General features: G+C 31.3%; 1 protein-coding gene across 1 annotated transcript in view; it reads right to left on the bottom strand.

Annotated features, from left to right (window-relative positions):
- The window catches only part of LOC125075970, a 49,241-nt gene extending 32,549 nt beyond the window's left edge, over positions 1-16,692 (bottom strand). The window contains exons 1-7 of the mRNA XM_047687859.1: positions 16,593-16,692; positions 14,677-14,876; positions 8,182-8,286; positions 7,114-7,284; positions 6,736-6,984; positions 5,364-5,509; positions 4,708-4,854 (exon numbers count right to left, since the gene is read on the bottom strand). Of these exons, the coding sequence (XP_047543815.1) occupies positions 4,708-4,854; positions 5,364-5,509; positions 6,736-6,984; positions 7,114-7,284; positions 8,182-8,286; positions 14,677-14,876; positions 16,593-16,692 (1,118 nt within the window). The remainder of the gene's footprint in view (positions 1-4,707; positions 4,855-5,363; positions 5,510-6,735; positions 6,985-7,113; positions 7,285-8,181; positions 8,287-14,676; positions 14,877-16,592) is intronic.
- Between the last annotated feature and the right edge of the window lie 872 nt (positions 16,693-17,564).

Below are 17,564 nucleotides of genomic sequence, written 5' to 3'. Positions count from 1 at the left end.
CGCGACATTTATGCTCATAGTTAACGTTAACGGTAATAACATTAAATTTTCAAAGAGGTGGACCATTTGCTGGTACTTTTTTTACGTAAAAAAATCGTATTATTTATTAAAAGTATGGTATCAGGTATCTAGTATCTCTCAGGAATAACGATTCATAATCATTACTTGAAATTCTCTGTAATAAATTACATCTCATAATCTAAGATACGGTATAATAAATATATACCTTTATGTGTTATTTGATTATGATGAATATGATAGGATACATTGATAAATCTCAAATGTATATTGAAAGTGAATGCTGTGCCTTCTATGAGAGATTAACACACTAAGCTGCTATTAACAAGCTACCCATCAAAAGTTCGCACGGAGCAAAGAAGGGTATACAACATTGAATATTTATATTGAAGTCAGAAAGAATATACCAGATTTTATTTTGTATTGTTGGGCTAGAAATTTCCCGGATGCACAACAAATCAAATCTCCAAATTTTCATCACAATCGAATACATAGTTTAGAATACATAATATGACATTCATAGACATTATTTCTATTTCGCAACGAATACACAAAACGCAATAAGTATATAAAAAGTCATCGGTGACGTCAGAAATCTAATGCAGATGCAGCAGTTTTTTTAGTATAGATAATATGAAGTTATTGCAGGTTCATTTTATTGCGTAAATGGAAGCGGTGCCGCTCCATATTGTATATATCAGAAGCGCGACATATCGTTCGGCGGCTTTTGAAATTCTACGTATAAAGCATGTTATTTTTTCATAAAAAAATACTTTGATTCTGTAGGTAAATATTATGGTATACGAGATTCATGGAAATACCCGCTTGTTAATACACTTTTATTCGTTATAATAATAAACACGAAATGCACCTGACTGAACTCAATATATAAATATTTTTATATTATTATGTATTTGTTTTATTTGTATAATCTATTTTCGTTTAGAGTTAATTATTTTTATTCTCGCTTACCTTTCCTACAGTTCAAGGATGGTTAGATAATGCTTTTAGTGTTAAGCCCGCACTTGTAAAATACCTTTATTTTACTGGTTTGGCAATAGTGTTTGATAAATTTGTGAACACTGTATTAATTTAATGATGAATTGCTTGAGGTACAAGCAAGCGCTTTAATTTGATTTAGTTAATATTTACATATTTTTAATTATTTAAAGTAGTAACTTATTAAATATAAATGTTTACTTGACAAAAATATAGATGCTGTAAAATATAAATTTTAAAAGGTAAACATTTTTCAATATGATACAGCTCTGTGTGGTATAATATTGGACTCGGGTTCAATTTTAATATTATAGAATCACAAATTGCAATTTATTCCAACATGGAAAGATCTTATCGATTTTTATTCAAGTAGTTTCTACTGTACAGTAAAATATAACTTTTGAGAAACTCATATCGTATCCAATACTAGGAATGGCTAACGGGGCCAGTGATAATTTATAACATCAATGTCGAGTATCAAAACTGTAAATCCAGCGTGTCCCCTTCGTGACGTGAACCTTGTCAATGTTTCAAATACAATCCGTTTAGCGGTTTTTTCACAAACCCTTCTGCCGTTATTTTTTACAAGTCAATGAGTGTCGACACATCGGTGGAAACTATTGAATACTGTTTTTACAAAAGAACTATGATATTATTTGGTTTTGTAAAATTTTGTAAAAATACTTGTAATACTTGGGGATCGTAACACTATAAATATGTTTTTTATCGCGCGTTTATTTCGTCTTATATAATCTTTGCTGTATTCCTTTATAGTAACGAGATTGCATGCTTACTTCTATCTTACCTAAAATATGAGATACGTAAGACAGTAGTTTTCCTAAAGCACCTAAGAATACTTAAGAAGTAATAAAGAAGATTCGAAAGAATGATAGTTACAGACCTCAAAATCCAATCTTCCATGGGGATGTAATTATTTCACCTTGCCGCATTGTAACAAAAATTTATTTAATTTAAACATAACTCATAATATTATATTTGGAAGCTATTTAATTAAAGGTCTTAAAGTTAACGCTGGAAAATGTCATATGAAACTGCAAAATTCCGAAACGAAACTAATGAACGTCTGGTTCAAAGCGAACAATTCTACTAAAGTTCTTGTTCCGCAACACATCACACGTAGTCTCTAAATAAATAACATTCCTGTGACTTTTCACGTGTGTCGCAGATTTAACTTTATCTAATTAAATTATTTTTATTTTCAGACAACGAGAAAAAACTGACCTACTAAACTGACCAGTTAAGGGGTGCTATTTTTAAATATATATAATTATTTTGTTTTAAATATTTTATCTTAATTTTGTGAATAATTCTCATTACACCTTCACAGCACCATTATACAGCAAGTACCGTCCGAGCGAGTCTGTTTTTCGGGTGCGCAGTTTTTGGCACTAGGGTAGATTTCCTTTTCGAATAATATGAATATCGCAACAATAATTAAGGTGAACTAATATTATCGGATATCGATCCAATCATTATAAGTATTAGGATACTAAAAAATAATTTTGGATTTATTTCAACATAAATTTATAAGCATCGTTTTGATATCGATTCATTTTTGTAACAATACTCGTGACGAAAGTTGTTCTTAAAATTATAGATATATTTCTTGCGGCCGACCTTTGTCACCATACAAAAGTGCGCAATGATCAATTTTCGCTTAGGAGGGGCTGGAGGGCGCTTAGACTTATTTTGATTGCTTTGATGCAATGTTAATCGACATGCATTTTATCTCTAGAGTGTTCTGGGTTTGAACCTTTGATTCTGACTACATCATGGCACTTATGTCTTAAATTAAACAACCAAGAGCTGGCATTTTCAAAACTATATATAAAAACTATTGTACTATAAAAGTACTAAATAAATTATAAAATGATGTGCCAGTGTATGGTGCTTAAAGAAAAAACTAAACAATTCAGTGATATCATAATAAGGATTATTATTACATTTTTTTATGAATGTGTAAAATCCATTTTGCAAATTTTCGCAAACCTCTAATTGGAGGGTTCGCACTGAGTTAACGCAAAAAATACTTATAATGGTCGCATAATTTGAACGTTTACATAAAACATGCCGTTGTTTTCATCGTTCCTTCTTACCGAAAAGAGCGTAATGACCAACACTGAATAAAAACTGAATAGGCATTTACATTTTAAAAGGCTCACTCTAACGCTAACCCATAACAGAACGAGCTTCATATTTCCCTATACATTTCATGCAAACATAGAAGAAAAAAAAAAACAAATAATATCACTACTTGCAACGTTACAAATATACCTGTTATAAAACAAAAACGTTTATTATTTACTTCATTTCTAAGCTGACTATAACATTTTCTTATATTCTTTAATCCGATAGATTAAATAATTGTATAAACATTTTTAATTATCTGTCGTATTGCATTGCGCTGTTACGTTAAAATAAATAGGTAACTTAGCAAAAAAACTTAAAAAATTATTGAAACACTTTAAATTAGTTTAAATACATATTTAACAAAAAAACACGAAGACTATAGTAAAATTGTAGATGTTAAGATTCCGCTTCAAGACCTAACTGACGTTAGCCATTCTGACTAAGAATAAAATGTAAAGCTTTCTGGAAGATTTTCCGATTCAAGAATTGTGAAAAAAGCTTTAAAAATATTTTTCATAGGTGATTCATTATTTTATTTATAGTCTAAGTAAAATCCTTCGTGTAATATCCTCTCGACTAATGACATGACATGCATCGATAATAAATTGTGGAAGCTGATGAATAAAAAATATATAAAATTTATTTGGCTTTGCTCAAAATCCGTCTACGTAGAAACCATCCGATATTCTACCGCCAAACAGCAATTATTTTTCTTATGTTTCGGTTTGAAGACTGAGTGAGCCAGTTTAACTACAGGCACAAGGAACATAAAATCTTAGTTCCCAAGGTTGGTGGCGCATTAGCGATGTAAGGAATTAATATATCTTTCACCACCAATACCTATGGGTGGTGGTGTCCACGTGCCATTAAGTGGCAAATTTAACAAAGCTCGTAATTTAGCTAGGCTACCCATTAGCGATTAATCAATAGACCTATTATCTGACATAATATTATATATAATATTTGTGATGTACTTTTTAAACCGTATCTATTACAATTATTGTATATTCGATATGTTTGATATAATATATTCCACAAAATTTACTCAGTGAACATGATTGCATTGCGCCGATGAAATATTATTTAAGCAATACATGTCCAAAACGATTGAAACCACAAAGCTTATGTGAGCTAGATTGACATAATCTAGTTTATTTGCACATTTCTGAAAATTGTTATTGAAAATTCATCAGAAATTTTGCTGTTTGAATATTGTCAAAGCGATTTCGAATTGCGCTTCTATTTAAATAGACCATGTAATGGGCGACCTAAAACGGAAGTTAAGTTCAGTCTTATTTACTCATGAGTACGTAGTTGCGCACTCCAGTACCAATTTTGCCACGTCCCTTTGACAAATAATGTCGTCGCTATTTGAAGGCTTGGTCTTGGTAAAACTACGACGGAATTATATTTATACATAATTATGGTCTTGCGTTGCAGTCGCAAGTCGTACCGATCCGCTTTTAGTTTTATTTACTCTTTACTCTTAGTTACTTTCGGTCGTGAATGTTAGAATATTATTAGTAAACTTATACTAACTGCGCGGTTCTCTCTTGTCCCATGTTCTTTAATGAATCGAGCATTATTATAGCGTGCTTACGGTCTTCCATAAGGGCATCTCTCTTCATACTGTTGAGAGTCAGCTGCGTCATGAGACGTTCCGATTGGTACCGCTGTTCTTTCAATCTGTACATATTTAAAAAATATATAATACTAGCAACCCGCTCCGGCTTCGCACGGGTGAAATATGGGCTATCCTAAGAGATAAACATATACCATCGCGGACTTTTTTCAAAGGCCGTTTTAAGGTGTACAATACTGTAGTACATTATTTTGATCTATCTCGTAGGGTTCCGCTCACGTTTGCAATTTAAGCGCAAAAATTATTTTTATTTATAACATCACATTTGAAACCTCTACACTTATTAGTATTTCTAACTATATAATATTTGTGTTATATCTATAAACCTTCCTCTCGAAACACTCTATCAACAAAAAAACAATGCATCAAAATCCGTTGCGTAGTTTTTAAGATCTAAGCCTACATATGGACAGACAGCGGTAAGCGACTTTGTTTTATACTATGTAGTGATTAAAATTTATTTTAGTTCACGATCGCACAATCGCCACCACTACCACTGTTACACGCAAACATTAATAAAATATTATGTTATTTTAATTTTTACTTTATTTACCTCAAAAGAATATTTTCGAATGACGGAACCAGCGTCGCTTTCTGCAATCGTTTGCAGATTCCCATTACCTCTTCTAGCTCCCAGTGGACCGAATGTTGACTGATTGCGTCATCGTCTTCATATAAATCGTCGAGATTTGTAGCTTCCTAATAGACACATAATTACGTTACGTAAAAGGTCAACAAATATTTTTTTTCCTTTTTTTTAACTTGTTTTCTAATTAAAATTAATTATTTTCCTAAATGGAATTTATTTAACATTATCTAATTTAACTGTTTATAAAGACTTAGAGTAAGTTCCCAGACATAAAATATTTAAATAACACGTAACAAGGATCAAATTCTTGAAGCAAATAGATAAAAAAACTGCAATGAGTTAAAGTACTAAAAAAATAACTAATTAAATTTGGATTTAAATTGTACAGACTATTCGTACGAATCTCACAAGTTGGTCACTGGCAGATTACAAAGTGTAAGTATTTCGTACATACTCGTACATAGAAAACCTTTTTGAAGACGAACGCACATAATATACTATTATATAATTAAATATTAGATCGAAATTTGTATAAAAAGTAAATAGATCATTAGAGATTAATTACCGATTGATAGTCATTTAACGACTTGTGAAAATAATAACTTCTCTATAAAAACTCATGGCGACGTCTGAGTTTTTCAAAATCACATAACTTTCGTTAGTCTAAACTCTAATTCATGTCTTTATTTTAACTTCCTATTAAGTCTAATAATAATTAATTCAATTAAAACTTTATCAAACTCTGTATTTCCAGAGCTAAACTAAAATTGAGTTATCCCTGGCTGCTCCGTAATGTAATATGCTCATGCCAGCAACCGCTAACGACATAGAAGGTACGAAAAAAAAATATGCGAAAATTACTTTAAAACATTTTGATACTTGTAATCTAACGCAACCATTTTTAGAAAATATTACACACAAACTAAAAACCAAAACGAGAGATAAACAAACAAACTACATACATACCAACACATATTTTTTTATAAATAATCATTTTTTTATTCAATAGGTCTTAAATGTTCGACCGTAATTTTGTGAACAAAATATGTACTAATAACTAGCTTTGATTTTTGAGGATTTTGCCTACTTCCGGCGGGTTATGTTAAATGGCTTTAACAAACTGCCGGTATTGAGTGCCTCGGGCTATTCAATTGGGGCCTACAAAGCGTAGGGATTGGAAATACACCCACCCATCGGTGATTTATTTAAAATAAACAATAGAACATGAGGAGATTACAATTTGTCGCTAATTAATTAAGCGAGGTCCGATTACATTGCGAATTAAATAATTAACTTTTTTTTAATTGCTACAACAAAAAGGATAATGTTATTTTACCTCCTTTCTTATTAAATTAGGAAACGAGTCAGTTAAGAAGGCTACTTCTCTTCGTACTAACTTCAAAGTTCTTTCTCTTTCCTTCATATTTGCTTTAATTTCCTTTTCCAATTTACTAAATTCAAACTTTCTATCGTCTAAGTATTCCATAGCTAGCTGTCCCATCTCAGTGGCCCCCATTAAGCACTTGCCTTGCGCCCGACAGTCCAATTTAAGCGCTTCTAAAACTACTGTGAAGTATGAAGAGTCCTAGACAAAAGGGCATACCACTATAAATTATGATTTTTTTATTATTATTATCAAAGCATAATATATTATTTTGCTGCCTTTGCTACATTTTAAGAACAGCGAATGAATTAAACTTTTCTAATTACGTACCTTCTTTAAGATATCCAATATTTTCTTATACATGACCTTTATGGCCAAAGCCGCATTCTTTTTAATATTGGCTCGTTGGACATAATTAGCGACCGCCTGCTCCTTTTTTTCGGCCGGGAGTTTTCCGCCGACTTCATAAAGGAGACGATCTCGCAACTCGGCCGACTGAAGCTTTAAATAAAAATTGGCTCAGATTAATATGAGATATATTAAACTTAAGTTGAACTTTGAAATATTAATATAAAAAATAGGCTTATTGTGTACACTTATAGTAAACAATTTTTCTTTTTTAACATGTTATTCGTAACTCCGTATTAACTTAAAACTTAGTTAGCTCAAAGTTTAATTCGAATGTCGTTGACAAAGGTACTACTTCATATTTCAGAATAAAGCACGCGTATTAACTTGTCTGGCTGGCCAGTCATTGATTCACTCCCGAATAGTTTCGAGGGACATTTCAATCTCTATACAAAATCAAGGTTTTATTGTTTGTACTGCCCATCCAATACACCTTTCTCCACTAGGATATAGTTAAATTAATAAAATACTCCCGATGGCACACATTTTTAAACACACACACTTTTAAAGATATTGCTTTCTTAAATATATAATCCAGTCACGACTTATTACAAGAAAACATATTGTTCTCATAATAATTTTAATATAAATCAATATTATATAATACAATCGATATCTAGACTAGCAGTACATCCACACATAATGCTTATGTACCGCGACTATTTATCAATAGATTTTGCATAAACTCAAAAAACAAAGAACAAAAAACTCCTTATAATTTTATAAAGGTACGTGTAGTCTTTTGACTGTGAATAGATTAATGATTTGATTGTCTATACTAATATTATAATTGCGAAAGTAACTCTGTTTGTTATGCTCTCACGGCTAAATCACTAAACCGAATTTGATTTGGTAAGCTTAAACTTTAAGGAAGAACATAAGCTATTTTTTCATAGATAACATCTGACGAGCGACCCCTGAAACGAAGCCGCTGGCGACAAGTAGTATCAACATATATAAATAACGAAATCTATTTAATAAACTAGTTACTTGTATTTGGCGAAATTGTTCCATTTTTCTCTTTTTCGTGTATCTGATTCTATCAAGTTGTTTACGCTTATTGAAATTTTCTTGATGTATACTCTCCAACACTCTCTGAAATTAATAGTTTTGTTTTATATTAAATATATATAAACTTGAAAAGATTACATCAAAAACATTCGTAGTCATTACCCCATCAATGCGCTAGGCAATCTTAGAACTGTGTAATCGTATTCCATAGCGAGCTCATATATATTTTTTATACCTTATATTAACGCACTCGTCCTTCAAACGGGAATATAAAATGTTGTCATATTATAATATTACAAGATGGTAAATAGTAAACAACAAAATATTTATATTTCCGTAACAAAACTCAAGTCACGCTAACACTTTCCCAACATTATATCGTGCGAAATTATCGCGTCAGTTATCTGCAGACTTATTTTGTAAAACTACATATTTTATTACGGTAAGTTAAAGTACTCCCCGAGCTCTCAGTGGTTTGTATTAAAACATTTCGTTAATGGAACCATTATGAAAATTACATATTCTATAAATATAAGATGTATTTAAATATACATGCACCATATTATGTTCGCTTTAAAAGTTAATTCATGTTTAAATATTAAAAAACATACCTTATCGTTTTTAAATGGCTGTCAAGTGAGAAAATGATGTAGGCAAATTATTTTTTGTTCGACGTAACGATTTATGTAATTTAAAAAAATATAGAGATAGAAAAATATGCCTTTTGATTGATGTAATGCAGTATAAATATTACATTTCATAATGTTTGGTTCTTTTATGGATCAGAAAATATTTAAACATGTATTGCACATTATATCATGAAAAAATTGGCAAATACGAGTTAATGCATTTTAACCAAGAAGGTCGGCTCTATGATATTGCATACATATAATCCCACCATTAGTAAAGCTTAACTAAATTTTCGACCAAAATTTCCTAATATCTTGAAAAATATCAATTTCATTACTAAAGTTTATATAAGAAGCGTAAATACTTCAGGCAAATTTAGGACTCTTCGATATTTTTTATCTGTGATACATTTCGAACTTTCGTCTCGATGAGTGATTGTGTAGCTAACTTTCTCAAAAACGAAGTATCTATCTATGTTATTGTGTATATTTAAGTTTCCACCTTACATATGTGGTTTAGTAACGTAATTACAAAATCATCCTTTAGCTAAAGGCTTACAAACTAAATACAGGACACAAAGGAACGCCGCCTCTAATACTAGTGTGCCGTGTGCCGGGTAAGTGCTATCACTGTGATGGGCGATCACAGCAGAGTAATGGAATCATTATCACTCTATATTGAAGGATTATTGAACATACGTGCATTCCAATACCGTTTTAATTGTATATTAGCACGTAAGTGAAATATATTGACGACCTCCGTGGTCGAGTAGTGTGTACACCGGTTTTCATGGGTACGCCACTCCGAGGTCCCGGGTTCAATTCCCGGCCGAGACGACGTAGAAAAACTTCATTAGTTTTCTATGTTGTCTTGGGTCTGAGTATATGTGGTTCCGTCGTTACTTCTGATTTTCCGTAACACAAGTGTTTTAGCTATTTAAATTGAGATCGGAGTAATGTATGTGATGTTGTCCAATATTTATTATTTATTTACGTAATTAAATTTAAATAACTTAATTATGATGTAGTTTAATCATTACTCCTACTTTGGGTGACTGTGTATGTATTTAGATCAAGTAACAGCTAAACTATAGCAATACATTTATTTATTTGAAACACCATCGGCATATACACTAAAACAAAGTAATCAAAAATAAACGAACTAATACAGTGTTATTGTTTTAAACCCGAATTTTCATTTGCTTAATTTGTGTTTGTAATTCCTCTCGTGACACCGCCAGTGTCTAATTTCAACGAAATTCTGCCACATTCCGCCAACCCGCATTGGAGCAGCGTGGTGGAATATGCTCCAAACCTTCTCCTCAAAGGGAGAGGAGGCCTTTAGCCCAGCAGTGGGAAAAATTGACAAGCTGCTAATGCTAAAAAAAATACCACTACTTAACTTACAACACTAATACACTCTTAAATTAAATAATAAAATCTCAAACTAGCATAAACACTAAACAAGATAACAAAAAATAAAAACACAAACAATAATATTGATACTCATTTACAGCGTATAATAATGATTTCTTAAAGCTATAACGATTTCGATTGTAGATATGTTTGTTAATAATCATAATTATACACATTTATACATAACTGGACTTATAATTTAATAAAATTATATGCCCAGATGCATCGAGCAATTGGTGAAAATTTACCTGTATTCGAACGACGGTATTGCGAACCAATCTTTTATAGGGTTTCGAGGTAAATTATGTGGAATATATAATTGAATTTTAGACATCAGCTCTGATGATTGTATTTTACCGTTCATTAATTTATGTAAAAACAAGAAATCGTTAACGAAGCGGCGTTTCTGCAATTAATTTCAAAATGCCTCAGGCGTCTTACGTAATCCAAGCGATAAGAACAATTGTTGTATTATGTTATTTGCGTTTTCTAGCTTATAAATTATAGAAATCTGGTTAGGTTCTTCTGCAGCCCTTCTTCTCGGTTAATATGAATTTTATAGCTTGGGCTCCACACTAGTTACATAGTTAAAGCTTAGATCGTATTTTGTAAAAAAAAACTAAATAAATCATTAAAGATTAATTAAATCATTGAGATAATAGACAAGATAACTTAAATTAGACCTACACCTACAGAATCCACTTTGCTTAGTTGTAATAATTCTATTGCTATACTTAAGACATCACATATAATTCGATCAAATGCCTTTGCAAAGTGATTCAGTATTGACATGGTCTATAAATGCCAACAAGATCTTAATCGGCTTTAAATGTAAGCATAACAGTAGCAAGCCTCCGAACCGAAAGATATTAACCGGTTTCAAAGGATGTGTTAAAGATAATTATTAACGGTATAGCTCTCTCTCTCTCTTACTCTTATAAGTTCTTTTAACAAAAAGAGAAAGGATCTCATTAGGCCCAGACCCTTTATAGAGGTAATTTTTTTTTTTATTAAATTAATGTATTGTAAATGGTACGTTCGTTAAATTTTATAGAGCTTAAAGTAGTTATAAAAATATTTTTGTGTAAATGATCAAATTATATTTGTATTATTATGTATATTTTTAGAATACACGTGAGGAAAATTTTAATTTACATTTGTTTTCGTAAGAAAAATATTGCAAGTGTACTCATCCAGTTTTCGCTATAACAGTAATGAGAGATATTTTTATTTTACTAGGAATAATCGAAGATGCTCCACGTGTAATCATAACAAAGGACCAATACTTACGCAAGTTTCTGCAAACATCCGATTCTATTCCTTTTGTAGTTAGTTTATATAATTTCCACCACTTTATTTATCTGAGAGTTTAATAATTTAAGCTCGAAAAAGTCTCGGGGATTATTGATAATTACTTGACATAAAATAAATATATAAGTCTGGGTTTCAATTATACGTCTTAAATACTGGTAATAAAAGTAACTGCTGTATTGTTTTTAATTATATATACTAAAGAGGAAAAAATAGTAAACACAAAGAAACCTAAGTAGCAGGTAAACAATAAGGAACGATATTGCAATAAATTAATTGAGTTTTAATTATACATAGATATTCATAAAAACATATTGCATTTAAAACGAGAGTAAACATTGTGGTCGTGATACAAAGTTTATTAAAGAGAGGGGAAAGGCAATCCTTTATTAATAGAAACATATGAAAACGCCGATCAATGAGCTTTATGTACATTTAAACTGCAATGATTTTGATTTAAGATGTAATAATAAGATATTTATAAATTCTTTCAATGTACTTTTACTTTTAATAACGATTTTTTCTATGTAATTTCATTAGGAATTGATTTTGAAAAAATGTATACTATAGACTACCCGTACTCCCGTACTAGTCGATATACATGTACATTGTACACGTACCTAATAATACTTAAATTCTAAGAAGTATTACTAAATCATATTTTTCTTATATTCATATGTTTAAAGTAAGTAGTTATATTGAATCGAGATCGCCTACACACCTATGCTCAGAACACGTGAACATTAAGCGATGTTTGCCGGTTCAAGCATCACTGAATTGTAATTTGTTTTTTTAATTCTTCTCGTCCTCACCAGTTAAGGCGAATATCGTAAGAAATCCTGATTTTTTCGGATGAAAATCTAGCTCATGTGTATATAACGAATTGGAGCAGAGTAAGTAAGGGTGGAGTCAGATCTTTCTCTTCAAGAAAGGAGAGCCTTAGCCCAGTTGTGGGATAATTATAGGCTGTTTTTAACAATTTAAATTAGTATATAGCATTTATGCGAGCGAACGAAACTGTGCAAAATACTACTGACAAAACATTTTGAAAACGACTATTTGATATTACAAATATCGTGTTACTAATTATGCAGAACGAGCCGCGTATATGTTCTCGTGAAACCAATATAATAATCGCTCATTTCGTATTAAATTCGCGAACTCAGTATTCGCCCGCATAAGTATTTAATTTGGTCACTTAAAATTTTTAATTGCCAGTTTAGATTTATTATTGCCCTCTTTAAGGAGCGCATTTTACTCATTTTTAGTAATTCATTATTATCGCTAGTTAAATATGTTTTTCTTACAAATAATTTAACGCCGCTCGGCTGAGTGTTAAATAAGCCTGATCAATTGTCTCTCAATTTAAATATTCCGACATGATGCTCAAATTTGTTATTATGCAATAGGTTAATCTTCAATAACATGTTTCATTCATGAAAGGTTTCTTCGAAACTATTGTCGGTTCAAAATAGACATTTCAGTTGGCATAGAGCTGAACATTATTGGTAGAATTGGTGTGGATTTACGGAAATATCATTTGAAATACCGAAAATCTGTACCATTATTGCAAGGTTTCAATTTTTTCATTTTTACAAACTATTTCTAGTATTGAAATTGACAAAAAACCCGCTAGACTTGTCCTGTCAGTTACTTCGTCGGTTCTTATTAATTTAATTCAAGTTCTTCCTATGAAAAAAGGAAGGGGAATTCATAATTAGGATATGATTAAGTCTTATTAACGACATGAATAATATACAATCCTTCAGTCATGAAACCAATCAATAAATCAATAGCGATCATTTAAAATTCCTTCACCGTTTCTAGAGTAACACGGCTGCTATTAGCTTCACATTTCTCTACTTACGAAATTTCAAAGGGGTTGCTGTAAATGTCTAATTCACAGATCCACAACCACATTACGTTCATTTCAACATGAGTATGCGTTGGTATAATATTAAGTACAATAGAAGACAAACGGTGTATCCTATCTATCTTCCATATATTCAGGCTTAATAGATTACACTAATTTAATAATGGGACGCTACTATACGCAGTAACACTTAGGGCTACATAATTTTATATTATATACTAGTGCTATTATTAATTACTTCATATTTTGACTCAATATTTTTTGTTTATTGAAATCGATAGTTCATTTTATTAATTAATAATTTCGTTGCTCGAATATAAAATATATTTGCATGCCTATATAATTACAAGAATATGAATTTCACGCTCACCACGAAAATAGTCTAAATTTAAATTGAATATTAATATGTTCATATAAAAGCGAAATACCACTCACTAATATTAATCAGTTCGCTTTATATGCTTCGTGATTACACGAAGTCTCAGAAACTATAATACCTGAAATTTGGCAGGTAGATTCCTAATATGGTGTAGACATCCGCTAAGAACGAATTTTACGAAACTCTATCACTATGGGGGTAAACCGGTGGATGGAAATTTGTGTTTTAAAAATTTCGCGAGGTTAAAGCCGCAGGTTCTGCTAGTATTATATGTGTAATATACAGAACCTTCTCGGAAGCGAGCTGCACCGTCGGGTATAAGTTTATGTGTATTGGTTTAACAATTTTTCCAGCAAGTCATTACATCAAACTCCTTTTATTTCAGTATAAATATAGAGATTGTAGTATACGCGCCCCATACACACTAGGGGGTAGAGAGGAGAAGGAGAGTAGAAGGGGCATGATACCATAAAAGAGCGTCTTGCTGTCTACCGTTACGGCATACGTGTCAGTTTGACCACCAAAGCGCGCCAGTATGTTTCACATCAAATTAATACGTCATATTCGTACTTAAATCATTTCAATTAAATTAAATTTACCTCTATCTATTTGAGAATGAAGAACGAAACATTAATGAAACCAATATCATCTAGGTTTAAAATAATAAAAAATTGAATAGACGATCGCAAAGAGACCACACAATTTCAGTTTATCGCTATGTTAGGTGTTCATTGTGATCTCTGGTGTTTTATTCAATAAAGTCATTCGGTAACTACGGAGACCTTTAACTTGAACTATTCCTATCTTCTGCCCGAATAGTAATAGCAACATTAAATAACGAAATAATAAAGATTTAAGACTCTTACATCGGCTTGACTATTCATGTACGTGAGCTGTAACCGTCTGTGCTCTTGGAAAGCATTTCGTAGAAACTGCTTGTCCCCATACACTGCCACCTGCAGTTCTTCACGTTTACCCGTAATATCCTTTCGTAATTGCCGAATATCGCGGCAGTAGCGTTTTTTCTGCTTTGCCAAGTCGCCTTCATGTATCTTACGGTCTCTTTCTAAATATAAGAAATTATACTTTTAACATTATTATGCCATATTAGAAGTAAAACTTTTTAAATGTATATATCTATGAATAATATGATAAAATAAACATTTAAAGCTTTTAATTTTAACAGAAGTCGTAGAAACTTCCGCGCTACTCTGCAAAGTTTAAATTATAACTGTTATTCAAAATTTATTAAAAGAGTCAGTCACTAGCAAGAATGAAGTAAATAATTAATTTAAAGGTGCTAGAACGTTAGAAAATATTCAAATGTTGATTTGCTAAAACATGGAAAAAGGCTAAAATCAAAGCAAGCACGATGTATAAACCTACACTGGGTTTTATAAATCTTAGATGCTTAAAGTGAAACATACGCTGGCACCAATGAAAATACTAGAAGACGCAGAAAACGAGAGCAAATAGCAATTGGGAGGGAGATCTGTGATGTTATGAAATCTGAAATAACGCAATTTCTATTCTACACACAATAAATAACTCGAGGCGAACGTTTACGTTTGAGCTACACTAGGTGTTTCTACAACTAGTAAGACTTAACGAGGATATTTTGATTAAAAAAACATATAAGGACCGTCGTCACTGGGACCATCAACCTGCAATGTAATAATCGAAGATACGATTTTAAATATTCATCTGCAGTCGAGTATTTTGTTTTTACAATGTCAGATAAATTTATGATACAATTTGTCTATGTACATATAATGTAATAATCTAAGATTATATTTTCATCATTTGCCTGCAGTGGAGATAGTTGATTGTAGTCTTGCTTAAAGGGCAAATTGCGTCATAGCAGCGCTGTAATACACACGAATGCTCCCGATGTGGGACCGATATTTTTTTCAGCAGTATTAAAATAGATAAAAATGAAATTTCAACCTATATTTCCATACTATATAGAACATTTGACGTACACATAAGTATAACATTAAAAAGGGAGTACCATCCTTTGCAAAAATAGCTTTCCATTTAAATGTATTGGAGAGGTAACACAGTCTAGTCCTGAGTAAAAAGTGCTGTTTCCACAAAAGCAATTATAGACCTTAATTGTAATAGTTATGAACAATATCCTATTAACGATTAAGTCAAACGAGGGCACGGACTCTTCGTTCATGGGATTTAAATGGAAAAATATATTTTAAAAATAACATTGACTCTAAAGTCTATTAAATACTCACAGCGGATCACGGCGCTATTCATCACCGTCCATTAGTGAAAAACCGTATTAAAATCCGTTGGTAGTTTTTGAACTTTGACTTTATTTTATAAATACACAGTGACGACACCCTACAACCATACTGCCTACATACATATCAATAAAATATTTTATATTATGAAGTTGGTAGGTACTTGTACTATTTATAATTTCTAGCTTCAATATTTAAAAAGTATATAAATAAAGTACTTATAGTATGAATAAATAAACAGTTGTATTATTGTAATTCAAGCAATTTCAGCATATCTTCTGAAATATTTTTTTTCTAATTATATAATCTGTACTTATGTTATAATATTTTCTGAGTAATCTCTGTCTCTCTGTCTGTTACGGTATCACAGATAAACCACTGAACTTAATTTGATAAAATTTTGTATGAACAAGCTTGAGGCCCAAGAAAGGACAAAAGCTTCTTGTTAATACCCTACGACCGCTAACAGGCAGACGAAAACCAGTTACAAAATTTTAAAAGTGAGTAATCTCCCAAACAATCCTCACCATATAGTTTAATTAGTCCTCGATACTGATTAATTTTATCCTTGATCACCCAGTTCTCATCTTGCATACCATGAATACGCACTTTAGCAGCGGACAACATGACTTTAATAATTAATAAACCACAATTAAAATATCAAAATTTACTTTATATTTACTATATCACAAAATGACGTTTCATTGTATACATTTTTGTTTTGCGAACTCTAACGAGGTTATATATACGAGTATAAGATCGGTTGTATATATCACCGTAGAATTGTAAATATCATTAGAATGTAATCTATCTCGCGAGATTGTAAACTGCCGAAATATTATTATTGCACAAAATTTCGTTTTACACAAAATCAATAACAAATATTTATATAAACGCGATGAATCTGGGAAATAAAGCAATTAAACATATGTTTTTCGTTTTGCCGTTAAAACCAGTATTTGTATAAATTATCCATCAATGCGTTTGTAAAATATTCACATTTTATTTAAGTTTCCTGAAAAAAATTGTAAAATATACGTGTTTTTTTACACGCGGATTAATGATCCGTGAAATGGGGTGTGCTTACCTTTATTTACAAAAGGGACACAAATCAATCCATAAAGATTATCGGGTGGCCTGGGTTGGGCTTGCATACATCTACCCCTGTAGATGTATGCAAGCCAAGTATCTAGGTATCATCTTGTAATGGTTGAGTATAATCAGCCTTTGTCTATCAATTATTTTATTATCCTGTATTTTTAGTTGAGCTCTGTCTACACTTCTTATTAGTGCAGCTCTTCACGGATTAATCCTCCGAATGTATAAATATATATATTTTTTAATTAATATTCCGTTGTTCGCTTCCGTTTTGAGCATCGGAATTATTCTTTCAATAGTGCATTTGACAGTTGTAGTGATACTACAGCAATATTTTGCTTCCTTTATTATTTTAGGTTTATATTTCATTCTTGCATTTTATTTAAAACTACGATAATTTT

The sequence above is a fragment of the Vanessa atalanta genome, chromosome Z (assembly GCF_905147765.1).
Source record: "Vanessa atalanta chromosome Z, ilVanAtal1.2, whole genome shotgun sequence".
In the NCBI taxonomy this organism is placed as follows: Eukaryota; Metazoa; Arthropoda; class Insecta; order Lepidoptera; family Nymphalidae; genus Vanessa; species Vanessa atalanta.
Note: the sequence above shows the minus strand (reverse complement) of the source record. Positions and strands in the feature narration are given on the sequence as shown.